Source organism: Mobula hypostoma, chromosome 15, assembly GCF_963921235.1.
Source record: "Mobula hypostoma chromosome 15, sMobHyp1.1, whole genome shotgun sequence".
Classification (NCBI taxonomy): domain Eukaryota; kingdom Metazoa; phylum Chordata; class Chondrichthyes; order Myliobatiformes; family Myliobatidae; genus Mobula; species Mobula hypostoma.
In genome coordinates this window covers 74,031,270-74,046,516 of record NC_086111.1, presented here as the reverse complement: position 1 = coordinate 74,046,516, position 15,247 = coordinate 74,031,270, and the positions used below count along the sequence as shown (strand labels likewise).

The following is a 15,247-nucleotide window of genomic DNA, read 5'->3' as shown; positions in this document are numbered from 1 at the left end:
TCTGAATCACCCATTCACCTGCCCCACCAAACCCCATCTGCCGGAATCACCCATTCACCTGCCCCATCAAACCCCATCTGCCGGAATCACCCATTTACCTGCCCACCAAACCCTATCTGTCTGAATCACCCATTCACCTGCCCCATCAAACCCCATCTGCCGGAATCACCCATTCACCTGCCCCACCAAACCCCATCTGCCGGAATCACCCATTTACCTGCTCCACTAAACTCTACCTGTCTGAATCACCCGTTCACCTGCCCCACCAAACTCTACCTGGCTGAATCACCCATTCACCTGGCCCACCAAACCCTACCTGTCTGAATCACCCATTCACCTGGCCCACCAAACCCTACCTGTCTGAATCACCTGTTCACCTGCTCCACTAAACTCTACCTGTCTGAATCACCCATTCACCTGCCCCACCAAACCCTACCTGTCTGAATCACCCATTCACCTGCCCCACCAAACTCTACCTGTCTGAATCACCCGTTCACCTACCCCACCAAACTCTACCTGTCTGAATCACCCGTTCGCCTGGCCCACCAAACTCTACCTGTCTGAATCACCCATTCACCTGGCCCACCAAACCCTACCTGTCTGAATCACCCATTCACCTGGCCCACCAAACCCTACCTGTCTGAATCACCCATTCACCTGCTCCACTAAACTCTACCTGTCTGAATCACCCATTCACCTGCCCCACCAAACTCTACCTGTCTGAATCACCCATTCACCTGGCCCACCAAACCCTACCTGGCTGAATCACCCGTTCACCTGCTCCACTAAACTCTTATCTGTCTGAATCACCCATTCACCTGGCCCACCAAACCCTGTCTGAATCACCCATTCACCTGGCCCACCAAACTCTACCTGTCTGAATCACCCATTCACCTGGCCCACCAAACCCTACCTGTCTGAATCACCCATTCACCTGGCCCACCAAACCCTACCTGTCTGAATCACCCATTCACCTGCTCCACTAAACTCTACCTGTCTGAATCACCCATTCACCTGCCCCACCAAACTCTACCTGTCTGAATCACCCATTCACCTGGCCCACCAAACCCTACCTGGCTGAATCACCCGTTCACCTGCTCCACTAAACTCTTATCTGTCTGAATCACCCATTCACCTGGCCCACCAAACCCTGTCTGAATCACCCATTCACCTGGCCCACCAAACCCTACCTGTCTGAATCACCTGTTCACCTGCTCCACTAAACTCTACCTATTTGAATCACCCATTCACATGGCCCACCAAACTCCACCTGTCTCACCCTTATCAGGGTCTGTAGGTCCTACACAGGATGATTTATCAGTAATTGTGCGACTTAGTTTGTGTAGTTTTGGCATGCCACCAAAAACTTTGGCAAAAGTAGATACTGTAGATGTACAGTGGAGATTGTCCTAAGTGATTGCCTGGAATGTAAAAAGCAATGCCCGGGAAACTAAAAGCCAACAAAAAGTGTTGGATACAGCCCAGTCCATCACAGGGAAATCCCTCCCAACCATTGAGCACATCTAGAAAGCAGCATCCATTATCAAGGACCCCTGCCATCCAGGCCTTGCTCTCTTCTCGCTGTTGCCATTGGGCAGGAGGTACAGGAGCCCTACATCCCACACCACCAGTTTTAGGAACAGATATTACCCCTCAACCATCAGGCTCCTGAACTCACCTCCACACTGAGCTGATTCCACAAGCTGCAGACTCACTTTCAAGGACTTGTGTTCTCACTATCATTTTTTTATTTATTTGTACAACTGGTCTTTGCATATTGGTTCTTTGTCGATCTTTATTTATGTGTAGCTTTTGTGTAAATTCGGTTGTATTTCTTTGTTCCTGTAAATGCCTGCAAGAAAGTTAATACGTACTTTGATAATTAGTTTACTCTAAGCCTGCACAGATCTGCTCGGAAACGAGATCCTTCAATGTGATTGACTGCTGAAGATTCTATACTTTTGATGATTAGCTAAAGTGAATAATAGGAGGTTTTTAAAAATAGAAAGCTTTAGTGTCTGATGATAAACCGCTTATCAGGCAATTGAACTAAGTCAGTCAGAGGGGTCACCTTGATCAAGATCAGAAACGTTGTGGTACAGCATTGGGTGGAGGTTTAAATTGCAATCGTGGAGCATTAGGTTAGAAGCCAATTTTTCCCCCAAACCCCCACATCACCCGAAACACAGTTTGTTTTCTTTCCTCTCTGTAACTAGTCCTGATAGAGAATACAGCACAGACACACACCCTTCAGCCCTCAGAAACAACTGTGCAACTTAGAGTTGGTGAAGTGGACAGATAGATTAGCAGGACGGACAGTAGAAAACCAGTGTCAGATATAGAGTCATAGAGCACTACAGAGCAGAAATAGGCCTTTCAGCCCATCTAGTCCATACCAAACTGTTAATGTGTCTAGTTCCACTGACCTGCAACCAGACCATAGCCCTCCCACCCATGTATCAATCTAAATTTTCCTAAACTTTGCAGTCGAATCCACATCCACATTTCCACCGGCAGCTCGTTGCACAAAAGCAAAGATTCAGATCTGTTTATCATGTGCAAATGAAGCCATGCAGTGAAATGTGTTGTTTGTGTTAACAACCAGCCCACTTACGCATGTGCTGGGGGCAGCCCGCAGGTGTTGCTTCACATTCCGGTGCAAACCTAGCATGCCCACAATGTTCTGCAGAACAACACAAACCACAGCAAACATCAAAACAATCCTTTGGGATTATTTATCTTTTTTGTGCCTCCTCACGTGCTCTGAATTATACAAAATGATTGTATTTTCCAATATTATGGGCAAAGCCATTGGCCATAGGAGTAAAATTAGGCCATTCAGCCCATCAAGTTTGCTCTGCCATTCCATCATGGCTGATTTATTATCCCTCTCAACCCCATTCTCCTGCCTTCTCCCTGTAACCTTTGATGTCCCGACTAATCAAGAACCTATCAATCTCTGATTTAAATATACTTGGCCTCCACAGCCATCCTTGGCAATGAATTCCACAGAATCACCACCCTCTGGCTAATGAAATTCCTCTTCATCTCCGTTCTAACGGTCTGTTCTTCTGTTCTGAGACCGTGTCCTCTGGACTTAGACTCACCCACAAGAGGCAACATCCTCTGCGCATCCACTCTATCTAGGCATTCAATATTTCTTGGTCATTCTTCGAAAGTCCAGTGAGCCCAGAGCCAAACCTTGGAATGACTCTTGTGAACCTCCTCTGGACCCGGCACATCCTTTAGCAAGCATCAAATCCACTAGTCTCATGGGCGAGGAAGGCAGAAGGTTATCTCTCCACAATGGTTTGTAAACCTCAGAGTCCCACATGACTTGGTGACTGGATCAAGTTCCCCCAATTCTTCCCAATTCATGACTATTGGAAAAAGCCCTGCACTGGAAGCCAGGCATACATCTAACTTTACTGTCATTTCCTGTTTGGGCTGAGTTATTGAAAGCTTTTCCAAAGATGATACGCCCAATGTGACAGCTTGCAGGGGAAAGTTAACATTTAGAAAAATTAGATGCAAGGTGTCTCCTGTTAAAATGTTAGATTCCACAGGGGTGTAGGAGGAGCTGACTTCAACGTTGCCCAGACCAAGATGCAGAGTAATGGAAGGGCAATGGAAAGAGTAAAGGAAATGTTTGTGTGTAGGAACAAGTATTGTCTGGAGAGTGCTTCATGCTTTAATGCCAGTGAAGTGTAGCCAGAATTGCAATGTGGCCAAGTGCAGCAATTGCAAACAGCGTGTTCCTACAAACAGCAACGTGCTAATCAGCAGACAATCTCTTTGGTAAGTGAAGTGTGAGGAACCGAGTGTTAATCAAGAGACCTTTAGTGTTCAGGAAAAAGCAGCTTTTTCATGAAGATTCAAGACTGTTTAATGAATCAATGAAATTTATTTTGGTTAGTACAAACATAACAAAAAGCATAATTTTCAACAATGATTTCATAGGGCAAAATTACAACAAAAAAAAATAGATATCCTTTAAAACAGACCGAAAGGGTGTAGGCTGAAGCTACAGCTTATTACGCCTACCCCTCTTACTCATACAACAACATATTTGGTGTCAATCATCACATCAAAACAAAAAATTTCATAATCTTTTAACAAAATCCAATGCCAAGTGTCATTTATTTACATTACTCCCATTCATTTTAAATCATGTATTTTACATCTATTCATTAAATTGTTTTTAAATAATTTTTTTTAATTTGTTAAGTGTGGTGCATATTTTTAAATTCTCATGACAACTGTTCCATAGATTCACCCCTCTGACTGAAATACAATGATTTTTTACATTTGTTCTTATCCTTTGCTTTTGAAATATACATGTTCCTCTCAAATCATGTTGACTTTCTCTCATTTTAAACAACCTTTGGATACTTTGTGGTAGCTTTTTTACTTTATACATAACTTGTATTATTTTTTACTTTATACATAACTTGTATTATTTTAAAATCTACGAAATCTCTGAATTTTAAAGTGTTTAGTTCAATAAATAGTGGATTGGTTGGCTCATAATAACTTGTCTTATTTACAATTTGTGTGACTTTGTTTCGGAGTAGAAAAATTAAGTTTGTATTTGTTTTGTATGTATTTCCCCATACCTCTACACAGTCAGTCATGTATGGGACTGAAAGTCAACAGTGTAATGTATACAAAGATTCCTGATATAAGAAATCTTGCGTGTTGTACAGTATTGCAATAGATTTTGACATTTTTGCTTTGACATGATTTATATCTGGTTTCCAGCTTAATTTACTATCTATTACCACTCCTAAAAATTTTGTTTCAGAAACCTTATCAATTTCAACATCATTTATTTTAAGTTTACTATACTTTATTGTCACCAAACAATTGATACTAGAGCGTACAATCATCAAATTTTCAAATTTCAAGAATCAAATTTTGCGCTTCAAGCTCCCTGGATTACAAATCGATAGTAAATATTAAAAATTTAAATTATAAGTCATAAATAGAAAATAGAAAAGGGAAAGTAAGGTAGTGCAAAAAAAAAACATGAGGCAGGTCTGGATATTTGGAGAGTACGGCCCAGATCCGGGTCAGGATCCGTTCAGCAGTCTTATCACAGTTGGAAAGAAGCTGTTCCCTCCTTGATTATCCTGGCAGCACTGCTCCAACAGCGTGCGGTGTAGAGTGAGTCCAAGGACGGAAGATAAGTTTGTGTGATGTGCTGCACTGTGTTCACGATCTTCTGCAGCTTCGTCTGGTCTTGGACAGGAGAACTTCCATACCAGGTTGTGATGCACCCTAGAAGAATGTTTTCTACAGTGCATCTATAAAAATTAGTGAGGGTTTTAGGGGACAGGCCAAATTTCTTTAGCTTTCTCAGGAAGTAAAGGCACTTGTGGTTTCCAATACACAAAGTGCAAAATAATTGTTACTCTGGATCCCATGCAGCACAAAAACAAACACAATAAATATAAATACATAAAATTGCTTATATACATGGATGGTATGTTCATCAAGTGATACTAGACACAGGGTGATAGAAAAATGTAGGACTACGTGGAAGGGAAGGGTGGCGAGGTAAAGAAACGTCTCTACCAAAGGAGATGTGGAGTGCTCCTTCCCTGCAGTCACCCTTGGGCCCCCAATCAGAGTCATGTGAGTCATGTTCCTCTCCCCCCTCTCCACCAAAGGAGGTGTGGGATGCTCCTTCCCTGCAGTCACCCTTAGGCCCCCAATCAGAGTCATGTGAGTCATGTTCCTCTCCCCCCTCTCCACCAAAGGAGGTGTGGGATGCTCCTTCCCTGCAGTCACCCTTGGGCCCCCAATCAGAGTCATGTGAGTCATGTTCCTCTCCCCCCTCTCCACCAAAGGAGGTGTGGGATGCTCCTTCCCTGCAGTCACCCTTAGGCAAGGTGTAGCCCCAACTTAGCCCCCCAATCAGAGTCATGTGAAGCCACGGGAGCAGCTGGTACATGTCACAAATCCTGGTTATACGACCACTGACGCCAGGCAGACAGTCTCTGAAGTATTGATAATGGCTGGGGTCACCCGTCTTGTAAAGACACTGCCCAGAAGAAGGCGATGACAAACCACTTCAGTAGAACAACTTGCCAAGAACAACCATGGTCATGGATAGAGAAAGAGTAAGAACAACAGGCTGAAGTGAGATGGAAGACCATAATCGGCCATGTTATACGACAGGGCACGTAATGATGGTGATGAGGGAGGGAGGGAAGAATGAGATTGACGTTGAGTAGGGTAAAAGGTTGGCACAACAGGCTGAACAACCTGTACTGAGCTGTAATGAACAATGAAAAAGGGAAGGGGAACCAAGAATCAGAGGGTCCAGGTTTAAGGTGAAAGGGAAAGAATTTAAAGGGGATCTAAGAGGCAAGTTTTCCACACAGAGGTTGGTGGGTGTGCAGAATGAGCTGTTTGTACTCACTAAATTTCAAAGAATTGGCGGGGGGGGGGGTTGTTCTCATTGAAATGTACCAAATATTGAACGATATAGATCAGGGGTCCTGACCTTTGACCCCTATCATTAACAGAGGGTTCTGTGGACCCCAAGTTGGGAATCCCTGATATACAGAGAGTGGATGTAAAAATTATGTTTCTTATATTGGGAGAGTCTGTGACCAAAGGGTTCAACTTTAGAACAGAAATAAGGAGGAATTTCTTTAGCCAGGGAGTGGTAAATCTGTTGAATGTATTGCCACAGACAGCTGTGGAAGCCAAGTCATTGGGTATATTTAAACTAGAGTTTCATAAATTCTTGATTAGTAAGGATATCAACTGTTATGGGGAAAGGACGGTAGAATGGGCTTAAGAGGGAAAATAAATCAGACATGATGGAATGGCAGAGAAGATCCTCTGGGTCAAATGGCCTAATTCACCTTCTGTGTCATATGGTCATACAGCTGCAAAAGGAGACACATGGACGTAGATAGGAAAGGTTAAGAGGGATGTGGGTCAAACACAGGCAAATGGGATTGGATTAGATGGAGGTCTGGGGTTAGCATGGGTAAGCTGGGCAGAAGGGCCAACACCCATGCTGTGTGACTGTATGACTACGAGAAGAGCAATACTGCTTCATGGAAAGAGCCCTGAGCGCCCGCTTATTGTAGGCAGTCAGACACACATCGAGCTTGTGTGTGCACGAGAGAGGATAATTGGATCAGTCCTTGCAGACATTATTTTGTGTTGTTTTTTTACCATTTTCCTATTATCTGTTCATATTTAGGGTGAATATCAGCCAAGACCCCTCACACCTTGCTGCCTGCCTGCAATATGACAACTACACATAGTCAGTCACTGTTATGAATGAGAGTTGTGTAATTTATAATACATGTGCTCTCAGGCATACAGAGATACATTTATAATTAGTGACGTGCAAAATTTGTCCTTGCTTTCTCTCAAGGTTACTTTGCTAAAACATGCTCTTTTTGTAATCACAGGCATATGATCAGCACTTGAATATGATTTTGGGAGATGTTGAAGAGACAGTAACAACTGTGGAAATCGATGAGGAAACGTATGAGGAGATATACAAGGTAAGTACGATGCTCTTTTCTTTACGTTCTAGTGTCTTTCTACCCGCTACATTGGCAAACTAGGCTCTCCATAAACTCTTCCAGCTTCCCATCCTGAGCAATATCCACACCCTTAAAACCCTGGCCTTTTGTATTTCCAAATCGTTTAATCTCATTAATTGCCTACTGAATATTGCAAGACCTAGACAGTGAATGTGGAGAGGCTGTTCCCAGTATGTGTTTATTTAGAGAGATACAGCGTGGAATACGCCCCTCCGAATCAGCCACACTGCCCAACAGCTCCGATTTAGCCCTAGTCTAAACACGGGACAATTTACTATTGCCAATGAACCTACCTGGTATGTTTTTGGACTGTGGGATGAAACCAGAGACACAGAGAAAACTCTCACATTCCACAGGGAGGACATACAGAGACTCCTTACGGAGGAAGCCGGGATTGAACTTTGAACTGCGCCGCCCCGAGCTGTAATAGCATCACGCAAGCCGTTGCACTGCTGTGGCACCCCAGTAGTGGGAGAGTCTCGAACCAGAGGACACAGCCTCACTGTACAACCACAGCCCTTTGGAACAAAGATGAGGAGGAATATCTGTAGCCAGAGGTTGGTGAGACAGTTGTGGAGGCCAAGTCATTGGGTATATTTAAAATGGAGGTTTACAGGTTCTTAATTAATAAGGGCATCAAGGATTACAGGGAGAAGGCAGGAGAGTGGGGTTGAGAGGGATAATAAATCAGCCATGATAGAATGGCAGAGCAGACGCAATGGGCTGAATGGCCTAGGTTTGCTCCTATGTTTATCGTTCTCCCCAGCCCTTATAAGTGGCTTCATTTCGGTCTCAGATAGCAGTTTGCAGACCCACATTTCTCGAATGTTAACTGAGTTAACAATTCCACCATTCTACAATCACATTTCCCTCAAGGATTCTTTACAGAGATGTCATTAATTAATCATGTCTGGTTACACAATCACAGATCTAGATCTTCACCACCTTAGAATCATGTCTCTGGAAGGGCTGAGGGGTTTGCTTTGCTGTTGTTTTTTTTTATTTTTGTTATGTTGTTTGTGATGTTCTGCTGAACATTGTGGGCACGCTACGTTGGCATCGGAATGTGTGGTGACATGTGCGGGCTGCCCCCAGCACAGCCTTGGGCCCTGTTGGTTGTCAACACAAACAACTCATTTCAGTGTGATAAATAAATCTGAATCTTCATAAACACAAGAGATTCTGCAGATACTGGCAATCCAGGGTAACTCTCACAGAATGCTGGAGGAGCTTGGTGGCTCAGGCAGACTATCGAGAGGAATAAACAGTTGACATTTCAGCCCAGGACACTTCGTCAGGACTGGAAAGGAAAGGGGAAGAAGCCAGAATAAGAAGGTGGGGGAAGGAGTACCAACCGGCAGGTGATGGGTGAGACCAGGTGGGTGCATGGGAGAGAGGGGATGAAGCAAGAAGCTGGGCGGTGACAGGTGGAAATGGTTACAGGGCTGAAGAAGAAGGAATCTGTTTGGAGAGGACAGTGGACCATGGGAGAAGGGGAAGGAGGAGGGGCATCAGAGGGAGAAGAGAGGACGATGAGGAGAAAAGGCACGAGTGGAGCTAGAGTGGGGCATTAATCAAGCGGGAATGGAGAGGGGGGCGAAATTACCGTATGTTAGTGAAATCGATGTTCACGCCTCAGGTTGGAGGCTACCCAGATGAAATAGAGATGGTCAGTACAGTTTACTTCATCCTAGTTGTCCCAAGCATTTGTCTGCTGTCCGGTAGGGAAGATGTTGTGGCTCCCACTCTGCCCCTCTCACTTTTTCCCATCCCACCCAACTGGTGGGCAAGCAAGGGGCATGCTAATGCAGACAACCCTTCCCTGCCAAATGCTGGCATGAACAAGGACCTGAGAAGTGGTCTCCTGGTTATTAAACAGGAATGCTTGTTGTTGCCTCTGTACAGAAAGCTTATAGAGTCTCAGAACACTACAGCAGAGAAGCATACTCTCTCAAATGTAGCAAATTCTGAGAAATGGAGTTTATTGTCATCTGCACAAGTCCATGTGTGCAATGAAAAACTTACCTCCAGCAGCATCACTGGCACACAGCATCAGATAAGCAGCATTCACAAAGAAAGCCACACACATCAACGTTGCTGCTGAACGCAGCAGGCCAGGCAGCATCTCTAGGAAGGGGTACAGTCGACGTTTTGGGCCAAGACCCTTCGTCAGGACTAACTGAAGGAAGCGCTAGTAAGAGATTTGAAAGTGGGAGGGGGAGGGGAGATCCAAAATGATAGGAGAAGACAGGAGGGGGAGGGATGGAGCCAAGAGCTGGACAGGTGATTGGCAAAAGGGATATGAGAGGATCAGGGGACAGGAGGCCCAGGGAGAAAGAAAGGGGGAGTGGGGGAAAGTATAGTGAGAGGGACAGAGGGAGAAAAAGGAGAGAGAGAAAAAGAAGTGTGTATATAAATAAATAACAGATGGGGTACGAGGGGGAGATGGGGCCTTAGCGGAAGTTAGAGAAGTCGATGTTCATGCCATCAGGTTGGAGGCTACCCAGACGGAATATAAGGTGTTGTTCCTCCAACCTGAGTGTGGCTTCATCTTTACAGTAGAGGAGGCCGTGGATAGACATGTCAGAATGGGAATGGGATGTGGAATTAAAATGTGTGGCCACTGGGAGACCCTGCTTTCTCTGGCGGACAGAGCGTAGGTGTTCAGCGAAACGATCTGCCAGTCTGCGTCGGGCCTCGCCAATATATAAAAGGCCACATCGGGAGCACCGGACGCAGTATATCACCCCTGCCGACTCACAGGTGAAGTGTCGCCTCACCTGGAAGGACTGTCTGGGGCTCTGAATGGGGGTGAAGGAGGAAGTGTAAGGGCATGTGTAGCACTTGTTCCGCTTACAAGGATAAATGCCAGGTGGGAGATCGGTGGGGAGGGATGGGGGGGACAAATGGCCAAGGGAGTTGCGTAGGTAGCGATCCCTGCGGAAAGCGGGGGGGGGGGGGAGGGAAAGATGTGCTTAGTGGTGGGATCCTGTTGGAGGTGGCAGAAGTTACGGAGAATAATATGTTGGACCCGGAGGCTGTTGGTGTGGTAGGTGAGGACAAGGGGAACCCTATTCCTAGTGGGGTGGCGGGAGGATGGAGTGAGAGCATTAGAGCACAGGGAACAGTTGAGGCCAGTTCATTGGCTATATTTAAGAGGGAGTTAGATATGGCTCTTGTGGCTAAAGGGATCAGGGGGTATGGAGGGAAGGCTGGTACAGGGTTCTGAGTTGGATGATCAGCCATGATCATACTGAATGGCGGTGCAGGCTCGAAGGGCCGAATAGCCTACTCCTGCACCTATTTTCTGTGTTTCTGAGCAGATGTGCGTGAAATGGGGGAGATGTGTTTAAGAGCAGAGTTGATGGTGGAGGAAGGGAAGCCCCTTTCTTTAAAAAAGGAGGACATCTCCTTCCTCCTGGAATGAAAAGCTTCATCCTGAGAGCAGATGTGGCGGAGACAGAGGAATTGCGAGAAGGGGATGGCATTCTTGCAAGAGACAGGGTGAGAAGAGGAATAGTCCAGATAGCTGTGACCTCCTGTCCCATGATCCTCTCATATCCATTTTGCCAATCACCTGTCCAGCTCTTGGCTCCATCCCTCACCCTCCTGTCTTCTCCTATCATTTCGGATCTCCCCCTCCCCCTCCCACTTTCAAATTTCTTACTAGCTCTTCCTTCAGTTAGTCCTGACGAAGGGTCTCAGCCCGAAACGTCGACTGTACCTCTTCCTAGAGATGCTGCCCGGCCTGCTGCATTCACCAGCAACTTTTATGTGTGTTGCTTGAAATTCCAGCATCTGCAGATTTCCTCATGTTTGCGTTTTTAAATTCACAAAGAAACATCAATTACACAATTGGAACAAATAAAAATGCATTTTTGTTGCAAAGTGATCATAGTGTTGCTAAACTAGTAATTACAAAGATGTTGCTGGGACTTGAGGTCCTGAGTTTTAGCAAAAGGTTGAATAAATTAAACTTTATTCCCTGAAGCACTGGAGAATAAAAGGAGATTTGGTAGAGGTATGCAAAATTATGTGGTACAGATAGAGTAAATGCAAGCAGGCTTTTTCCACTGAAATTGGGTGAGACTGGAACGGTAGGTCATGAGTGTAGGGTGAAAGGTGAGATATTTAAGGGGAAACCGAGAGGGAACATGGTCACTCAGAGGGTGGTGAGAATGTGGAACAAGCTACCAAAGCTGGCAGCAGCGTCCAGATCAGCTGGGGGAATGGGCTTACAAATGTCAGATGGAATTTAATGTGAGGTGTTGCACTTCGGGGGGACCTACATAGTGAGCGCTAGGACACAGAGGAGTGCGGCAGAACAGAGGGATCTAGGAATACTGATCCATAATTCCTTGAAAGTGACGTCACAGGTAGATAGGGTCGTAAAGAGAGTTTTTGGCACATTGAAAGTATTGAGTAGAAGAATTGGTATGTTATGTTATAGTTGTATAAGATCTAGGTAAGGCCCAAGTTGGAGTATTGTGTGCAGTTTTGGTTACCTACCCACAGGAAAGATGTAAATAATGTTGAAAGTACAAAGAAAATTTACGAGGATGTTGCTAGCACTTGAGGACCTGAGTTTTTGGGGAACTTTATTCCCTAGAGCATAGGAGAATGAGATATTTGAAGGAGGTATACAAAATTGACATCAATTGCAATGAAGTGCTTCGAGCAATTGGTTATGGCACACATCAACCACAGCCTACCGGTCAACCTCGACGCTTTGCAATTCGCCTACCGGAGCTACAGGTCAACGGCAGATGCCATTTCTCTGGCCCTACATTCCTCCTTAGAACACCTGGAGAATAAAGGCGCATATGTAAGGCTCCTTTTCATTGACTACAGCTCTGTCTATAATACCATTGTTCCAAATAAACTGATTCCCAAGCTCTGGAACCTGGGCCTTAGCACTCAGATCTGCAGCTGGATCTTCAACTTCCTCACAGACAGGACCCAGGCTGTAAAAATAGGGGACAAGCTCTCCTCTACAATCACTCCGAGCACCGGTGCCCCACAAGGCTGTGTACTCAGCCCCCTGCTGTACTCACTGTACACCCATGATTGTGTAACCAAGTTTCCATTGAACTCAATATATACTTTTGCTGATGTCACAACAATTGTAGGCTATATCTCGGGTAATGATGAGTTTGAGTACAGAGAGGAAATTAAGAACCTGGTGGCATGGTGCGAAGACAATAACCTATCTCTCAACGTCAGCAAGACGAAGGAATTGGTTGTTGACTTCAGAAGGAGTAGCGGACCGCACGGCCCCATTTACATCGGTGGTGCGCAAGTGGAACAGGTCAAAAGCTTTAAGTTCCTTGGGGTCAATATCACAAATGACCTGACTTGGTCTAACCAAGCAGAGTCCACTGCCAAGAAGGCCCACCAGCACCTTTGCTTCCAGAGAAAGCTAAAGAAATTTGGCCTGTCCCCTAAAACACTCACTAATTTTTTTAGATGCACCGTAGAAAGCGTTCTTCTAGGGTGCATCACAACCTGGTATAGAAGTTGTCCTGTCCAAGACTGGAAGAAGCTGCAGAAGATCGTGAACACAGCCCAGCACATCACACAAACCAATCTTCCGTCCTTGGACTCACTTTACACCGCACGCTGTCGGAGCAGAGCTGCCAGGATAATCAAGGACACAACCCGCCCAGCCAACACACTTTTCATCCCTCTTCCCTCCGGGAGAAGGCTCAGGAGCTTGAAGACTCGTACGGCCAGATTTGGGAACAGCTTCTTTCCAACTGTGATAAGACTGCTGAGCGGATCCTGATCCGGATCTGGGCCGTACCCTCCAAATATCCGGACCTGCCTCTCGGTTTTTTTGCACTTTCTTACTTACCCTTTTCTATTTTCCTATTTATGATTTATAATTTAAATTTTTACTATTTACTATCGATTTGTACTCCAGGGAGCGCGAAGTGCAGAATCAAATATCGCTGTGATGATTGTACGTTCTAGTATCAATTGTTTGGCGACAGTAAAGTAAAGTAATTATGAGGGCTAAGTACAAGCAGGCTTTTTCCACTGAGGTCATGGGTTAAGGGTGGAAGGTGAAATGTTTAAGGGGAACCTGAGGGGGAACATTTTCACATTTAGGAGAAATTCAGATAGTTACATGGATGGGAGGCAGGTGGATGGAACTCGGCAGATTAATAGTTCGGCATGGATGAGATGCCCTGAGAACCTGCTTCTGTGCTGTAGTACTGCTTGATCCTGTGACTGACTTTCCGGCGCCAACATAGGATGACGTCCAGTAGGCATTGGTGTACTTCAGCAGTACTGCTGGATATCGAGTTACTCCTCTGTATTGATCAAACCCTGTCACATAATGGCAAACCACAGTAATCCATAATTTTGATAGTTAAGGCTGCGGGTGAGTAGATAAATGCCATCTGACAAGCAGCCTCTTTCATCCAACATCAAAATGAATGCATAGTTGTTTTCTTGAAAATATCCATGAATGTGGAAATATCAGGGGTACGACCCACCCAACAAATTGCCTTTTCCAAATGCTTTCTTCTGGAAAGTGCTATAGGGCTATTAAAACAAAAACCACACCACCTTTAAAAGTTTCTTCCCCCAGGCAGTTAATATGATCAACCATTCTAGTTAGCCCTCACCCCCTCTGTCTAATATCCCCAATCACTGCACTATAAATACCTTAAACCACTTTATAGAAAACTACAACACAGTACAGGCCCTTTGGCCCACAAAGCTGTGCCAAACATGTCCTTACTTGAGAAATTACCTTAGGGTTGCCCATACCACTCTACATAGCCCTTTTTCTGAGCTCTACATGCCTGTCCAGGAGTCTCTTAAAAGACCCTATTGTATCTGCTTCCACCACTATTGACAGAAGCCCATTCCACACACTCACCACTCTCTGCATTAAAAAAAACTTACCCCTGACATCTCCTCTGTACCTACTTCCAAGCACCTTAAAACTGTGCCCTCTCGTGCAATCCATTTCAGCCCTGGGAAAAAACCTCTGACTATCCACACGATCAGTGCCTCTCATCATCTTATACACCTCTATCAGGTCACCTCTCATCCTCCGTCACTCTAAGGAGAAAAGGCCGAGTTCACTCAACCTATTCTCATAAGGCATGCTCCCCAATCCAGGCAACATCCTTGTAAATCTCCTCTGCACCCTTTCTATGGTTTCCATATCCTTCCTACAGGAGGCGACCAGATCTGAGCACATTACTCCAAGTGGGGTCTGACCAGGGTCCTATATAGCTGCAACATTACCTCTCAGCTCCTAAATTCAATTCTACAATTAATGAAGGCCAATGCACCGTATGCCTTCTTAACCACAGAGTCAACCTGCTCAGCAGCTTTGAGTGTCCTGTGGACTGGGACCCCAAGATCCCTCTTATCCTCCACACTGCCAAGAGTCTTACCATTAATATTATATTCTGCCATCATACCTAGATTACCAAAATGAGCCACCTTACACTTATCTGGGTTGAATCCCATCTGCCACTTCTCAGCCCAGTTTTGCATCCTATCAATGTCCCGCTGTAACCTCTGACAGCCCTCCACACTATCCACAACACCCCCAACCTTTGTGTCATCAGCAAACTTACTAACCCATCCCTCCACTTCCTCATCCAGGTCATTTATAAAAACCACGAAGAGTAAGGGTCCCAGAA

General features: G+C 45.2%; 1 protein-coding gene across 1 annotated transcript in view; it reads left to right on the top strand.

Moving 5' to 3' along the window:
- lsm3 (LSM3 homolog, U6 small nuclear RNA and mRNA degradation associated) overlaps positions 1–15,247 on the top strand; it is a 47,121-nt gene that overhangs the window by 26,936 nt on the left and 4,938 nt on the right. The window contains exon 3 of the mRNA XM_063068268.1: positions 7,440–7,535. Within this exon, the coding sequence (XP_062924338.1) occupies positions 7,440–7,535 (96 nt within the window). The remainder of the gene's footprint in view (positions 1–7,439; positions 7,536–15,247) is intronic.